This window comes from Somniosus microcephalus, unplaced genomic scaffold (assembly GCF_052327205.1).
Source record: "Somniosus microcephalus isolate GS21.2 unplaced genomic scaffold, FLI_Smic_1.0 unresolved_chr1, whole genome shotgun sequence".
Lineage (NCBI taxonomy): Eukaryota > Metazoa > Chordata > Chondrichthyes > Squaliformes > Somniosidae > Somniosus > Somniosus microcephalus.
Window position 1 is genome coordinate 52,864,466 of NW_028225179.1, and position 15,636 is coordinate 52,880,101.

The 15,636-nt window shown below is 46.1% G+C and overlaps 1 protein-coding gene across 1 annotated transcript in view; it reads left to right on the forward strand.

The window, feature by feature from the left end:
• The first annotated feature begins 657 nt into the window (after window positions 1-657).
• LOC147095103 (uncharacterized) overlaps window positions 658-15,636 on the forward strand; it is an 86,600-nt gene continuing 71,621 nt past the window's right edge. Inside the window, exons 1-2 of the mRNA XM_085973626.1 lie at window positions 658-716; window positions 3,735-3,768. Of these exons, the coding sequence (XP_085829752.1) occupies window positions 658-716; window positions 3,735-3,768 (93 nt within the window). The remainder of the gene's footprint in view (window positions 717-3,734; window positions 3,769-15,636) is intronic.

Here is a 15,636-nt window from a genome sequence, read left to right on the forward strand (position 1 = left end):
GTGTCACACAATTATAATTGATGACGTGGTATCTTTAAATACCACCCTATAATGGAAGAGCCTGTATATGGGGGTATTTGAGACGCAACACGATTTCGGGAACCCGTCTGACTCCAGATCATAAGACCGGCTGCTCGAATCACGCCCGGATCGCGGCGACTTTTATACCAGAATAAATCTAAGCCGCTCACAATAAATACTGTCAACTTTCAATGTTTAGTGGACGATTTTCCCTGAGCGATGTATCTGATCCTCTCATTAATTCGTTTGTACAAACTTTGGGAAAAGACGGAGCTGGAAATTGTTTACAGGGAAATCATCTGTACATATCTTCAAGTCTCCCGGTCACCCACAAAGAAGCTCAAACTCACGGATTCAGACTCATCAGATGCAATCGGCTCTGTGGCACAATGGATAGCAGATTGGACTTCTAGTGTAATGGTTGGAAAGGTCATTCAAAGGTTGTGAAGTCGCTGTTCAGTCAGGTTTCGGTGATGAACTTTTGAAGCAAATCCACATTGCTGTCCTTCAAGAACTGAGAATCGCCAATGAGGTCCGTTGAATTGTGAACAATTATCATGTCAGCTTCAAACTGCGCACATTCTGCAACTGTAAAAAGACATCATTTGAACCTGGGAACCTCTCCCATATCAACCAATGAAACCCCCCGAGCGAGATTCAAACTCCGAGACCAACGAGCAGCTGGCAACGAAGCCGTAAGATTCCTTTCAGACCGCTTCTGTCCTTCCAATCTCGCGTTCCTATAAAATGTACAGCAATATCAAGTGGTACCCGAAATATTTCAAGTCAACAATATCATCCTTACTTCACCGGGTTCGTTCTGAAAATTCGAATTTGACTTTTTAAATGCTTCCCCTGCCGTCTCAGTCATTCTTTCTTTCTTTACCCTTTCCTGCTGGTGTGGCAGGTTAGATCGGAAGTCTGAGACGTCCATCAGTGGAAAACACAGAGAGACAAGACAAAGAGACGGAGACATTGAAAGATGCCGTCTAGCGGTATGATTCTCACAGAGAAAAATCCACTGATTTAAATGCGAGAGGCGAGGACCCAAATCCCGGATGAGCCCCCGCTCTTCCGTCACAAATCCCCAATTCACTCAGTTTGATGACATTGCAGATGATTTACAATAATAACTGTCAAAAATTCCGCGATTTTATTATTAAAAGCGGGAATTCAGTCCCAGATGTGCGGAAACTGTGAGGTAAATATATAAATCCGCTTGTTTACAAAAGCTTGCTCCACATTTTCCACATTGTCAATCTTTTTTTTAATTCATTGATGGGATGTGGGCGTCGCTGGCTAGGCCTGCATTTAGTGCCCATCCTTAATTGCCCTTGAGAAGATGGTGATGAGCTGCCTTCTTGAACCGCTGCAGTCCATATGGTGTAGGTACACCCACAATGTTGTTAGGAAGGGAGTTCCAGGATTTTGGCCCAGCGACAGTGAAGGAACGGCGATACAGGTCCAAGTCAGGATGATTTGTGGCTTGGAGGGGAACTTGTAGGTGGTGATGTTCCCATGCGTCAGCTGCCCTTGTCCTTCGAAGTGGTAGAGGTTGCGGGTTTGGAAGTTGCTTTTGAAGGAGCTTTGTCGAGTTGCTGCAGTGCATCTTGTAGATGGTACACACTGCAGCCACAGTGCACCGGTGGTGGAGGGAGTGAATGTTGAAGGTGGTGGATGGAGTGCCAATCAAGCGGGCTGCTTTATCCTGAATGGTGTCGAGCTTCTTGAGTGTTGTTGGAGCTGCACTCATCCAGGCAAGTGGAGAGTATTCCATCACACTCCTGACTTGTGCCTTGTAGATGGTGGAAAGGCTTTGGGGAGTCAGGAGGTGAGACACTCGCCGCAGAATTCCCAGCCTCTGGCCTGCTCTTGTAGCCACAGTATTTATAAGGCTGGTCCAGTTCAGTTTCTGATCAATGCTAACCCCCAGGATGTTGATAATGGGGGATTCAGCGATGGTAATGCCATTGAATGTCAAGGGGAGATGGTTAGAGTATCGCTTGTTGGAGATGGCCATTGCCTGGCACTTGTGTGGTGCGAATGTTACTTGCCACCTGTCAGCCAAAGTCTGAATGTTGTCCAGGTCTTGCTGCATTTGGACACGGACTGCGTCAGTATCTGACGAGTCTCGAATGGTGCTGAACAGTGTGCAATCATCAGCGAACATCCCCACTTCTGACCTTATGATGGAGGGAAGGTCATTGATGAAACAGCTGAAGATGGTTGGGCCTAGGACACTGCCCTGAGGAACTCCTGCAGTGGTGTCATGTGATTGAGATGAATGACCTCCAACAACCACAGCCAACTTCCTTTGTGCTAGGTATGATTCCAACCAATGGAAAATTTTCCCCTTGATTCCCATTGACTTCAGTTTTGCTAGGGCTCCTTGATGCCACATTCGATCAAATGCTACCTTGATGTCAAGGGCAGACACTCTCACCTCACCTTTTGAGTTCAGCTCTTTTGTCCATGTTTCGACCAAGGCTGTAATGAGGTCAGGAGCTGAGTGGCCCTGGCGGAACCCAAATTGGGCGTCAATTAGCAGGCTATTGCTGAGTAAGTGCCGCTTGATAGCACTGTCGACAACACCTTCCGTCACTTTGCTGATGATTGAGAGTAGACTGATGGGAAGGTAATTGGCCAGGCCGGATTTGTCCTGCTTTTTGTAGACAGGACATACTTGGGCAATTTTCCACATTGCCGGGTAGATGCCAGTGTTGTAGCTGTACTGCAACAGCTTGGCTAGGGGTGCAGCTAGTTCTGGAGCACAAGTCTTCAGTACTATTGCCGGAATGTTGTCAGGGCCCATAGCCTTTGCAGTATCCAGTGTCTTCAGCCGTTTCTTGACATCACGTGGAGTTAATTAAATGGGCTGAAGACTGGCATCTGTGAAGCTGGGGACCTCAGGAGGAGGCCGAGATGGATCATCCACTCGGCACTTCTGGCTGAAGATAGTTGCAAATGCTTCAGCCTTGTCTTTTGCACTCACGTGCTGGGCTCCACCATCATTGAGGATTGGGATATTTTTGGAGCCTCCTCCTCCTGTTATCTGGGACCACGGGCAGGACATATCTACAAGTCTGCCGCTCACCCACAAAGCAGAACAAACTCACGGATTCAGAAACAGCTCATAAATGGAGAATGAAAGATAAATACAACCAGAGAAACCTGCAATACCTGTAGCCCAGGGAAAATGCTTTGGCACAAGAGCAAAATACTGCAGATTCTGGGAATCTGAAATAAAAATAGAAAATGCTGGAAATACTCAGCAGGTCAGGCAGCATCTGTGGAGAGAGAAACGGAGTTAACGTTTCAGATAGATGACCCTTCGCCGACCTGAAACATTACCTCTCTCTTAAAATTCCATGGCTCAGTTGGTTAAGGTGCCTGTTCAGTAAACAGGAGTTTCTGGCTTGGACTCCAAGCTTTGTTTTATAATTTGTGAAATTAAGCAACAAAATAGCCCTGTCTCTGGAAAATCACACTGACCATAGCTTGGAAATATCAATTTTAATAAATTACCTGCAATTTTTTCAATGATTGGTGCAAAACCTTAGATCTGAGGAGAGCTCTTCGACCTGAAACATTAACCCTGTGTTTCCCTCTCCACAGATGATCCCTCGCCTGCAGAGTGTTTACAGCATTTTCTGAATAATTTCATTTGCAGACGCTGCAGTATTTTGCTCTGTCTTTTATTCTTTCATTAACAGAATCAAGAATGTGACAAGAGAAGTGAACAACAGGGTATGTTGCGCAGTGGTGGTTCAGGGGTAGAATTCTCGCCTGCGACCCCGGGTTCGATTCGTGGCCAGTGCAACGGTTAAATTCATACTGAAGCATTTCAATGAACTTTTAATTTATAGAAGTTTCATGAAACGCACTACAAAATATACAATTTCTAAAATATGTATCAAACTCTCCGTCATTCGTCAGTTAAGAAAGGTAAATCCATCCTTTCACATCCGTGGGACAACCTCAGGCAAACAACTCCGAGCTTCCTTAAGAATTTCTGCACTCAGAGGGTTGTGAATGTTTGGAATTATCTGACTCAGAGGGATGTGAATGCTGAGTCTTTGAGTACATTCAAGGCTGAAATATATAGATTGTTGTACTCTAGGGGAATGGAGAACGCGCGGGAAAGTGGAATTACGGTCGATGATCAGCCATGATCTTATTGAATGGTGGAGCAGGCGCGATGGGCTGAGTGGCCTTATCCTGCTCCTAATTCGTATGTTCGTACAGATAACCCATGAGTTTACACATCTTCTCGATGTGCCAATGTCTCAGTCACTGCGTTGAATTCGAATCTATTTCCTGCACATATTCTTTGCTGGTTTAACAGTTAAAACTGGCCCCACTTTCGTCCTGTCAATAAGTAGCACTGAAGGGCTCCTTTACATCTCTCATCCGTTATTGCAGCACGGTGAGCCTGAGGAAACTAAGTGCCCACGTGGAACAGCTAATAAGGAGGAAGCTTACGGAAAAACCAATTGAACCATCTGCTCTGGTAGAAATGTTACACCGCAATAGCATTGGCTGTTTTAGGTGTGGCTCGGTCTCTTAACAGTGGCATTTTCCAACCACTGTACTGTCAGAAGTACCACGCGCTAACCAAATGCGCCACTACAGCCCCGCACAGAAGGTGCGAATTATCCGTGCACATTTACTTACACATTTCAAGTTGTTTAATAGTGCCGGGGGCTGGGACACTGGTGACTGTTGTTTAATTGAGGAGCATTGGCTGGGGTTATATGATAGATTGCTGCAGGAGTTACTCTCATGTGTTCGCGAGCTGCTGAATTTACCAAAGGCTGCACCAGGTTCCTGGCGTCATAAACATTGAACATTTTTACTCAACTCCTAAAAGTGCAGTCTATAAAATGAGAACGGGTGAAAATTCATCACATGCATAACATGCATTTTTTTATAAGTTTTGCCTACGACTCGGTAACCATGCGAGTATTTCGGTCCGTACGAATCAGAAAGTTAGCGGTTGATTAATGGCGATTACCACAAACTTTTTGCACAGATTAGTTAGTTTTGCATAATTAATAGAATAAGCAGTTTTCTAAATGTTAATGGAACCCATTAAGAGCATTTATAGATGACAGTTCTCTTCTGAGTTGTTCCTATCATTCTTTACAGAGCAGCTTTTTCCGAAGTGAGCCGGTTATCACTTCCGTCTAAAGTACAACAGGTCCCCGGTTCCATCAGCTGTTGTCGGTACAGATCAATAAAATACATTAACGGCTGCGCGGTATTCTCCTTTTCTCTATACAGTTCTGTATGCAATCAAAATCTACAGAGACACCGACAGTGTGAGAGATCATTACAGAATCCTGCAGCGCTGCCTCGGTTAATAGCAACAGTTCGGAGCCGCATTTCAGACGCGGCAACAAACCCATGAGTTTGTTTGCTGTTCCCCAGCTCCCGGAGTGAGTGAGGCCGGGACAGCAGCGAATTTCAGGCCACCTGTCCGGCCCCGTTCTCTCAAAGTGCCCGCTGCCAGCGGAAAGAAGCGATTGCAGCCTCAGAGAGCATAAACTGCCCATCACCGTGAAACAGAATATCACTGAAGCAGAGGAGGGCAGAGATTTGCATCTGCAGCGTGTATGTGAGGATGGTCGAGCTTGATGTCGATCGACTCATTGTTGTTGAAACCGCTGAAATTGAATCTTTCTCTGGCAGTTGTTTCAGGTTTACGTATGAAAAGTTCCCTCGAGGTGAAATCGAAAAATTTGGAGATGCGGTGTAGTGGGACAAGTTAAAGGATCAGCACAGTTAATGTCGAGAACAAATTAAACAGTAGCTCAAGCTGATGAACATTGCATTGGTGAAAATGCTGGATGGAGATTTAGAGTAAGCGAAAGTGGGAAGGGCTGTACTGCAATTCTAACACTTCTCCAAGCACATTCCGGGCAAGTCATCGACAGTAAAAAGAGGGCTTGGAACGGGTATGGAACTGTGGGCACACGTGACAGATCATTTTTATTGGGAATGTAAAACTGCTGTCTCCAATGCTCTGACTACCTGAATCAGACAAAATGCAATGGACAATACATGATAAATCCATTTTACTTTTGATAACCAGTTGATTCAGTCTGCATTCTAGACAGAATGACTCTTACGTCTAGGGGTATGAATCTCGCTTTGGGGATTGTAGATTGAAATTTGCGACCGGTCCCGTGTGAGCCCCGTTTTAATGTCGACTTCTAATATTGGACTTGCGCTCAAAACGTGTTCTAATCCGCCTAACTAATAATCGGTCAGGACCCAAATCATTCTCCAACAATCTCCAGTGACTTTGGAGGAAGGCCAATGCAAATTGCCATGTAAATATCATGGCTTTAAAGACAAACTATTAAAGTATTTTTTAGCAATCTATCACTGTGATGGTTGTAACAATATTTGGGTCTGTCCATGTTGGGTACAAATGTATTTGTGAGTTGCTATTGTGTTAGATGTAAATGCTTTTGCACCTCTGTTCGTTATAAATATAATTAGATTTATTCGTATTATTTATTAATCTATTGGGTGGGGGAATCATTGACATTTTTAAATGTATTTCTGAGCGCTGCCAAATGTCCAGTCCGGCCCCATTCTACCTTCTCATTTTCCCCAAGTGTCATTCGTTATAACATCTGTTACATCCGGATTCAACTTTTGCTTTTATTGATATTTAGAAAATTTGAAGCTTAGAAAGTAATAACTCTGCATCCATCAGCCTCTCTGATACCTCCTGAGCACCCCTTACCCTGTCTGATAGGACTTGAGCGTCTCTTCCCCTATCTGGCATCCCTTGAGCATGCCTTATGCCTCTGACACATCAGGAACGTCTCTTACCATGTCTGATACATCCATCGCATCCCTTACTCTGTCTGATACATTCGGAGCGTCCCTTACTCTGTCTGGTACATACGGAGCGTCCTTACCCTGTCTGATGTATCCGAAGCATCTCTTACCCTGTCTGGTACATCCGGAGCGTCCCTTGCCCTGTCTGATGTATCCGAAGAATACCTTACCCTGTCTGCTACCTCTGGGGCGTCCCTTACCTTGTCTGGTATATCCGGAGCATCCCTTACCTTATCTGGTAAATCCCGAGCGTAACTTACCCTGTCTGATGTATCCGAAGTGTCCCTTACCATGTCTGCTAGATCTGGAGCGTCCCTTACCCTATCCGATCCATCCGGAGCGCCCCTTACCCTGTCTGTTACATCCGGAGCGTCCCTTACCCTGTCTGATCAATCCAGAGCGTCCGTTACCTTGTCTGGTACATCCGGAGCTTCCCTTGCCGTGTCTGATCCATCCGGAGCGTCCGTTACCTTGTCTGGTACATCCAGAGTCTTCCTTACCCTGTCTGACCCATCCAGAGCGTCACTTACCCTGTCTGGTACATCTGGAACATCCCTTACGCTGTCTGCCACATCCGGAGCATCACTTACCCTGTCTGTTAGTTGCTGAGCGCTGCTTATCCTGCCTGATCCATCTGGAGCGTCCCTTTCCCTGTCTGGAACGTCCGGATCGACCCTTACCCTGTCTGGTACTTCCAGAGCGCCCTTTCCCCTGTCTGATCCATCCGGAGCTTCCCTTACCCTGTCTGAATCATGCAGAGCGTCACTTACCCTGTCTGCTGCATCCGAAGCGTCCCTTACCCTGTCTGCTAGATCCGGAGGGTCCCTTGCTCTGTCTGCTACATCCGGAGCGTGCCTTACCCTGTCTGGTCCATCGGAAGCGTCCCTTACCCTGTCTGCTACATCCGGAGCGTCAGTTACACTGTCTGCTACATCCGGAGCGTCCCTTACCCTGCCTGCAACATCCCGAGCGTCCCTTACACTTTCTGCTAAATCCCGAGCATCCCTTACCCTGTCTGATCCATCCGGAGCGGCCCTTAAACTGTCTGCTACATCCGTAGCGTCCCTTACACTGTCTGGTACATCCGGAGTGTCCCTTACCCTGTCTGATCCATCCGGAGCGTCCGTTACCTTGTCTGGTACATCCGGAGCTTCCCTTGCCCTGTCTGATCCATCCGGAGTTTCTGTTACCTTGTCTGGTACATCCAGAGTCTCCCTTACCCTGTCTGACCCATCCAGAGCGTCACTTACCCTGTCTGGTACATCCGGAACATCCCTTACCCTGTCTGCTACATCCGGAGCATCACTTACCCTGTCTGCTAGTTGCTGAGCGCCGCCTATCCTGCCTGATCCATCTGGAGCGTCCCTTTCCCTGCCTGTAACATCCAGATCGACCCTTATCCTGTCTGGTACTTCCAGAGCGCCTCTTCCCCTGTCTGATCCATCCGGAGCTTCCCTTACCCTGTCTGAACCATGCAGAGTGTCCCTTACCCTGTCTGATCCAACCGGAGCGTCTCTTACCCTGTCTGCTGGACCTGGAGCGTCCCTTACCCTGTCTGCTAGATCCAGAGGGTCCCTTGCTCTGTCTGCTACATCTGGAGCGTGCCTTACCCTGTCTGGTCCATCCGAAGCGTCCCTTACCCTGTCTGATCCATTCGGAGCGTCCCTTACCCTGTCTGATCCATCCAGAGCGGCCCTTAAACTGCATGCTACATTCGTAGCGTCCCTTACACTGTCTGCTACATCCGGAGCATCTCTTACCCTGTCTGCTACATCCGGAGTGTCCCTTACCCTGTCTGATCCATCCGGAGCGTCTCTTACCCTGTCTGCTACATCCGGAGTGTCCCTTACCCTGACTGATCCATCCGGAGCGTCCCTTATCCTGCCTGATACATCTGGAGCGGCCCTTAAACTGTCTGCTACATCCGGAGCATCCCTTAACCTATCTGCTACATCCGGAGCGTGCCTTACCCTGTCAGATCCATGCGGAGGGTCACTTACTCTCTTTGTTCCCTCCTACGAGTCCATTATCCTGTTTGATTACTATTTTGCCAAAATTGCATATTTCTCCCCTCATTTGCAGCTATGAACCGCTTCCCATCGCTCACGCTCATCAACTGTTTAGGGAAAAGTGCCAACTACCAGGTAAACAAAACCCAGTTCTTCAGTTAGCCTCCCCAGTTCACTTGATTTCCCAAGGAAATTTCGTGTAAAATCGAGGTGCTTTGGTTCCAACCGTCGGCCCTGCTTTCGCAGCACTTGTCTGTCGGGCGGTCCCGCAGGTCTAAATGTATCGACTGGTTTCAAATCACCAATTCAATTTGGTGCGAATGGGACATGTAACAGGTGTTTTAAGCACCATCATCCATTTTTGTCTCTTATCCCTCCTGCCTTCCATCCTATCACAGACCTTTCCTTTTGTTCTTTCCTCTCCTCCCCCTTTCCTTGCCCTGACACTTGGTTAAAAACCTGTTACATCTCCAGCTTTTTCCAGCTCTGACGGAGGGTAATCGACCTGAAACGTTAACTCTGTTTCTCTCTCCACAGACGCTCCCTGAGCTGCAATGTATATCGCGTTGCACTTCTAGTTAATGGTTGAAAAGGTCTAGGGCGGTTCGGGAGGATTTAAACTAATTTGGCAGGGGGATGGGAACCTAGGTAGTGGAAAAGAGGGAAGTCATATGAAGTCAGAAATAGATGGTAGAAAGGTGAGAAGCAATAAGCAAAGGAGAGAAACACAAAGGGCCAAACTAATTCATAATGAGTGTGTGAAAAAAGCAAGCCTGAAGGCTTTGTATCTTAATGCTAGAAGCATTAGGAACAAGGTGGATGAATTAGTTGTGGAAATAGAGGTAAACAAGTATGATTTGATTGGGATTACAGAAACGTGGCTGCAGGGTGGGCAAGGCTGGGAACTTAACATCCAGGGATATACAATATTTAGGAAGGATCGGCAAAAAGGTAGGGGAGGTGGGGTAGCATTGCTGGTAAAGGAGGGGATTAATGCAATGGAAAGGAAGGATATTAACTCGGATGAAACGGAATCTGTATGGGTAGAAATGAGAAATAGCAAGGGGAGGAAAACGTTAGTGGGTGTGATATATAGGCCTCCAAATAGTAATATGGAGGTGAGGGAAGGCATAAAAAGGGAAATTAGAGAAGCGTGCGATAAGAGCACAGCTGTCATCATGGGTGACTTTAATTTACATATTGATTGGACTACACAAATTAGTAAAAATTCTGAGGAGGAGGAATTCCTGGAATGTTTTCGGGACGGTTATCTGGACCAATATGTCGAGGAGCCGACTCGAGATCAGGCCATTTTAGACTGGGTATTGTGCAATGAGAAGGGACTTATCAACAATCTTCTTGTACGAGGCCCCTTGGGTCAGAGCGATCATAATATGATCGAGCTCTCAGTCGAGATGGAGAGTGAGGGAATTGAATCAGAGACTAAGGTCCAGAACTTAAATAAAGGGAATTACGAGGGTATGAGACGGGAATTGGGTAAGATTGATTGGGTGGTGTTTCTGGGGGGATTGACAGTGGATAGACAATGGCAAGCATTCAAAGATAGAATGGAAGAATTCCAGAACATGTTTATACCGGTTTGGCATAAAAATAGACCTAAAAAGGTGGCTCAACCGTGGATAACGAGGGAAATTAGGGACAGCATAAAATCAAAAAAAAGGGCATATCAACTGGCAAAAAAAAGCACCAGACCGGAAGATTGGGGGCAGTACAGGATACAGCAAAAGAGGACAAAGGGATTAATCAGGAAGGGGAAAATAGAATACGAAAGTAAACTTGCAGCAAACATAAAGACAGACTGCAAAAGCTTTTATCGGTATATCAGGAGGAAAAGACTGGTAAAATCCCAAGTCGGTCCCTTGCAGTCCGATTCGGGAGAATATATAATGGAGAATAAGGAAATGGCAGACCAATTAAACTCATACTTTGGTTCTGTATTCACAAAGGAGGACACAAATAACCTCCCAGGAATATCGGCAAACATAGGGACTAATGAGAGGGAGGAGCTGACAGAAATTAGTATCTCTAGGGATATGGTGTTGGGTAAGTTGAGGGGACTGAAGGCCGACAAATCCCCGGGGCCTGATAAACTACATCCTAGGGTACTTAAGGAGGTGGCCCTGGAGATAGCAGATGCTCTAAGGATCATCTTCCGGAACTCCATTGACTCGGGAACAGTACCCGTGGATTGGAGGGTAGCTAATGTTACCCCAATATTTAAAAAGGGGGGTAGAGAGAAAGCAGGGAATTATAGACCAGTAAGCCTTACATCGGTTGTGGGCAAAATGCTAGAGTCCATTATTAAGGATAAAATAGCGGAGCACTTGACAAATGGGGAAAGGATCGGACAGAGTCAACATGGATTTACAAAGGGTAAATCGTGTTTGACTAATCTGCTGGAATTTTTTGAGGAAGTAACTGGTAAAATAGATGGGGGAGAGCCAGTGGATGTGGTGTACCTTGACTTCCAGAAAGCCTTCGATAAGGTTCCACACAAAAGATTATCATGCAAAATTAAGGCTCATGGGATTGGGGGCAAAGTATTAACGTGGATAGAGAACTGGCTGGCGGATAGAAAACAGAGAGTTGGAATAAACGGCTCGTTTTTGGAGTGGCAGGCAGTGACCAGCGGGGTGCCGCAAGGATCTGTCCTGGGACCCCAGCTGTTCACAATATATATAAATGATCTGGATCAGGGAATTGGATGCAATATTTCCAAATTCGCTGACGACACTAAACTAGGAGGAGGGGTGGGCTCTGATGAGGATGTCAGGAGGCTACAGTGCGATTTGGACAGGTTGGGGGAATGGGCGGATACGTGGCAGATGCACTATAATGTGGATAAATGCGAGGTTATCCACTTTGGGGGTAAAAACAGGAGGGTAGATTATTATCTAAATGGCAATAGATTGGGAGATGGGGAAGTGCAGAGGGACCTGGGTGTTCTTGTGCACCAGTCACTGAAGGAGAGCATGCAGGTGCAACAGGCGATTAAGAAGGCAAATGGTATGTTGGCCTTCATATCAAGGGGGTTCGAGTATAGGAATAGGGATACCTTACTACAGCTGTACAAGGTGCTGGTGAGACCGCATCTGGAGTATTGTGTACAGTTTTGGTCGCCCCATCTGCGGAAGGATGTTCTTGCCATGGAAAGAGTGCAGCGGCGATTCACCAGGCTGATACCTGGAATGGCGGGAATGACCTACGAGGAGAGATTGAATAGTTTGGGCTTGTACTCACTGGAGTTTAGAAGATTGAGAGGGGATCTCATCGAAACATATAAAATTATGGCAGGCCTGGACAGGCTGAATTCAGAGAGAATGTTTCCAATGGCAGGGGAGCACAGAACCAGCGGCCACAGTCTAAAAATAGCGGGCAAATCATTTAAAACAGAGATGAGGAAGAATTTCTTCACTCAAAGAGTGGTGAGCCTGTGGAATTCCCTGCCACAGAGGGCTGTGAAGGCTAATTCAATAAATATTTTCAAGAGAGAATTGGATATATTTCTGAAGGCTAAGGGGATTAAGGGGTACGGAGAAAAGGCGGGGACGGGGTACTGAACTGGTAAGATCAGCTAAGATCTCAGACGAAGATCAGCCATGATCTCATTGAATGGCGGAGCAGGCTCGAAGGGCCGAATGGCCTACTCCTGTTCCTATCTCTATGTTTCTATGTTTCTATGTCATTCAAAGTTTTTGGGTTCCATTCCCACCAGAGTCGCTGTCCAGTACGATTTCGGTGATGAACGTTTGCAGCAAAACCACAACTCGTTCATTTACGTCCTTCAAGGACTGGGAATCGCCAGCGAGGTCGCTTGAATTGTGAATAATTAAAATGTCAGCTTCAATCTGCTCACCTCCTTGAAATATTTGCTTTATTCCACGTGTGTTGTGACGACAAACCCTGTGCATTCTGCCCTATGGAGCTCAAAAATTCTCTGGAGAAACGTCAATCGTGCCTTCTGTAAAGAAATAATTTGAACCAGGGAACCTCTCCCATATCAATCAATGAAATCCTTTAACTGCAGAGCCTGTGTCCAGGAGAATAAAGGGTTGACCACTTAGGACTGAGATGAGGAGAAATGTCTTCACTCAGAGGGTAGTGAATCTTTGGAATTCTCTATCCCAGAGGGCTGTGGACGCTCAGCCTTTGAATCTGTTCAAGACAGAGATCGATAGATTTTTGAATATTAAGGGAATCAAGTGATCTGGGGATAGTGCAGGAAAGTGGAGATGAGGTAGAAGATCAGCCATGATCTTATTGAATTGCGGAGCAAGCTCGAGGGTCCAAATGGCCTACTCCTGCTCCTATTTCTGATGTTCTTATGTACTTAAGTGAGAATCAAAACCCCGAGACCAACGAGCCGCTGGAAACGAATCTGTAAGATTTTGTTGCCACCCACAGCCGATCAGCCATCCTTTCAGACCGCTTCTGTCCATCCAATCCCGCTTTCTAATACAATGTTCAACGATATCAAGTGATACACGAAATATTTCAATTCAACAAAATTAGCCACACTTCACCAGATTCGTCTTGAAAATCCATTGTTAACTTTTCAGAATTACTTCCCCTGCCATCTCAGTCATTGTTTCTTTCTTTACACTTTTCTGCTGGTGTTGCAGGTTAGATCAGCCTCGGCCGTTCAAGGAAACCTGAGAAGTCCATCAGGGTAAAACACAGCGAAACTAAGAAACAAAGACAGGGAGAGAGATGGTATCTACGGGTACGATTCTCACGCAGAAAATTTCGCTGTATTAAATGCGAGAGGCGAAGTTTCAAATCCCAGATGAGCCCCTCGCTTTTTAGTCAAAACCCAAAATTCCCTCGGCTTGGCGATATTGCAGAAAACTTAAAATAAAAACTGCCACAAATACTGTGCAGAGCCTGTGCCCAGTGTATTTCCAGAAACCCACGATTTTATTATTAAAAGCGGGAATTCAGTCCCAGGTGTGCCGAAACTGTGAGGTAAAAATGTAAATCCATTTATTTGCAGAAGCCTGCTCCACATTTTCCACATTGTCAATCTGGGAGCGCGGGTAGGACATATCTTCAAGCCTGCCGCTCACCCACAAAGCAGCACAAACTCACGGATTCAGAAATCACCTTATTTTAGCCTCTTTACCGAAAATCCACCGTTTCTATGCAGTGCCGTGTGTGACTTTACTGTGGTCAGGACAGAATTGCAACAACTAATGTGTGTCGCCGTGATCGTATATTGGTTAGTACTCTCCGTTGTGGCCGCAGCATCTCGGTTCCGAATCCGAATCATGGCACAGCTTGATTTATATCTCCTGTTCTCTGCGGCACCTGCTGATGGAACGCAATCCCTTAATCAACACGTTAACTTTTACTAAATTAAGATAATATTTACTGATGGTGTTACGCACAAAACGTGGGATGTGGGACAAAATAACCAGCACAAGCACGGCCGACCACATGGTTTCCTTACGCACTCTAAGTTTCTACGTAGTTTTTGATGAGGTAACAGAGAGGGTTGATGAGGGCAATGAGGGTGACGTGCTGTACATGGACTTCCAAATAGGCGTTTGACAAAGTGCCACATAATAGGCTTGCCAGCAAAGTTAAAGACCATGGAATAAAAGGGTCAGTGGCTGCAAGGATACGGAATTGGCTAAGTGACAGTGAAACAGGGAGTAGTGGTGAATGGCTGTTTTTCAGACTGGAGGAAAGTACACAGTTGTGTTCCCCAGAGGTCGGGACTAGGACCACTGATTTTCTTGATATATAGTAATCACAGAATCACAGAATCACAGAAACCCCACAGTGCAGATAGAGGCCATTTCGGCCCATCGAGCCTGCACCGACACATATCCCACCCGATCCCCGTAACCCCTACACCAACACATATCCCACCCTATCCCCGTAACCCCACGTATTTAATCCCCCTAACACTAAGGGTCAATTTATCATAGCCAATCAACCTAACCCGCACATCTTTGGACTGTGGGAGACTTGGGCTTGGGGGTACAGGGCACAATTTCAACATTTGCAAATTACTTTCCCTTAGGGAATTCCACTGACTGAAATGCGAGAGATCCCAGGCGAGCTTTTGGCTTTTTGGTCAAACATCACCAATTGCTTCAGCTTGGCGACACTGCAGAAGTCTTGAAATAATAACTGCCCAAATATACTGTGCAGAGCCTGTGTCTAGTATATAACAAGAAACACGCGATTTTATTATTAAAAGCGGGAATTCAGTCCCAGATGTGCCGAAACTGTGAGGTAAATATGTAAATCCGTTTGCATCCAAAAGCCTGCTCCACATTTTCCACATTGTCAATCTGGCAACACGAGCAGGACATCTCTTAAGTCTGCCGCTCACCCACAAAGCAGCACAAACTAACGGATTCAGAAACAACTCATAGATGGCGAATCAATGATAAGCGATACCAAAGGGACCGGCAATTCCTGTAACCCAGGGAAAATGCTTTGGCTCCGTGGGTTAGTTGGTTAAAGTGCCTGTTTATAAACAGACGTTTCTGGCATGGACTCCCAGCTTTGTTGTGTAATTTGTGATATTAAGCAACAAAATAACACTGTATCTGGAAATCACGCTGACCAGAGCATGGAAATAACAATTTTAATAAAATTGCCAGCATTTTTTTGAAATGATTGGTGTAAACCTTGGATCTGAGGAGAGCTCTTCGACCTGAAACATTAACCCTGTGTTTCCGCCTCCACAGATGATCCCGGACCTGCGGAGTGTTTA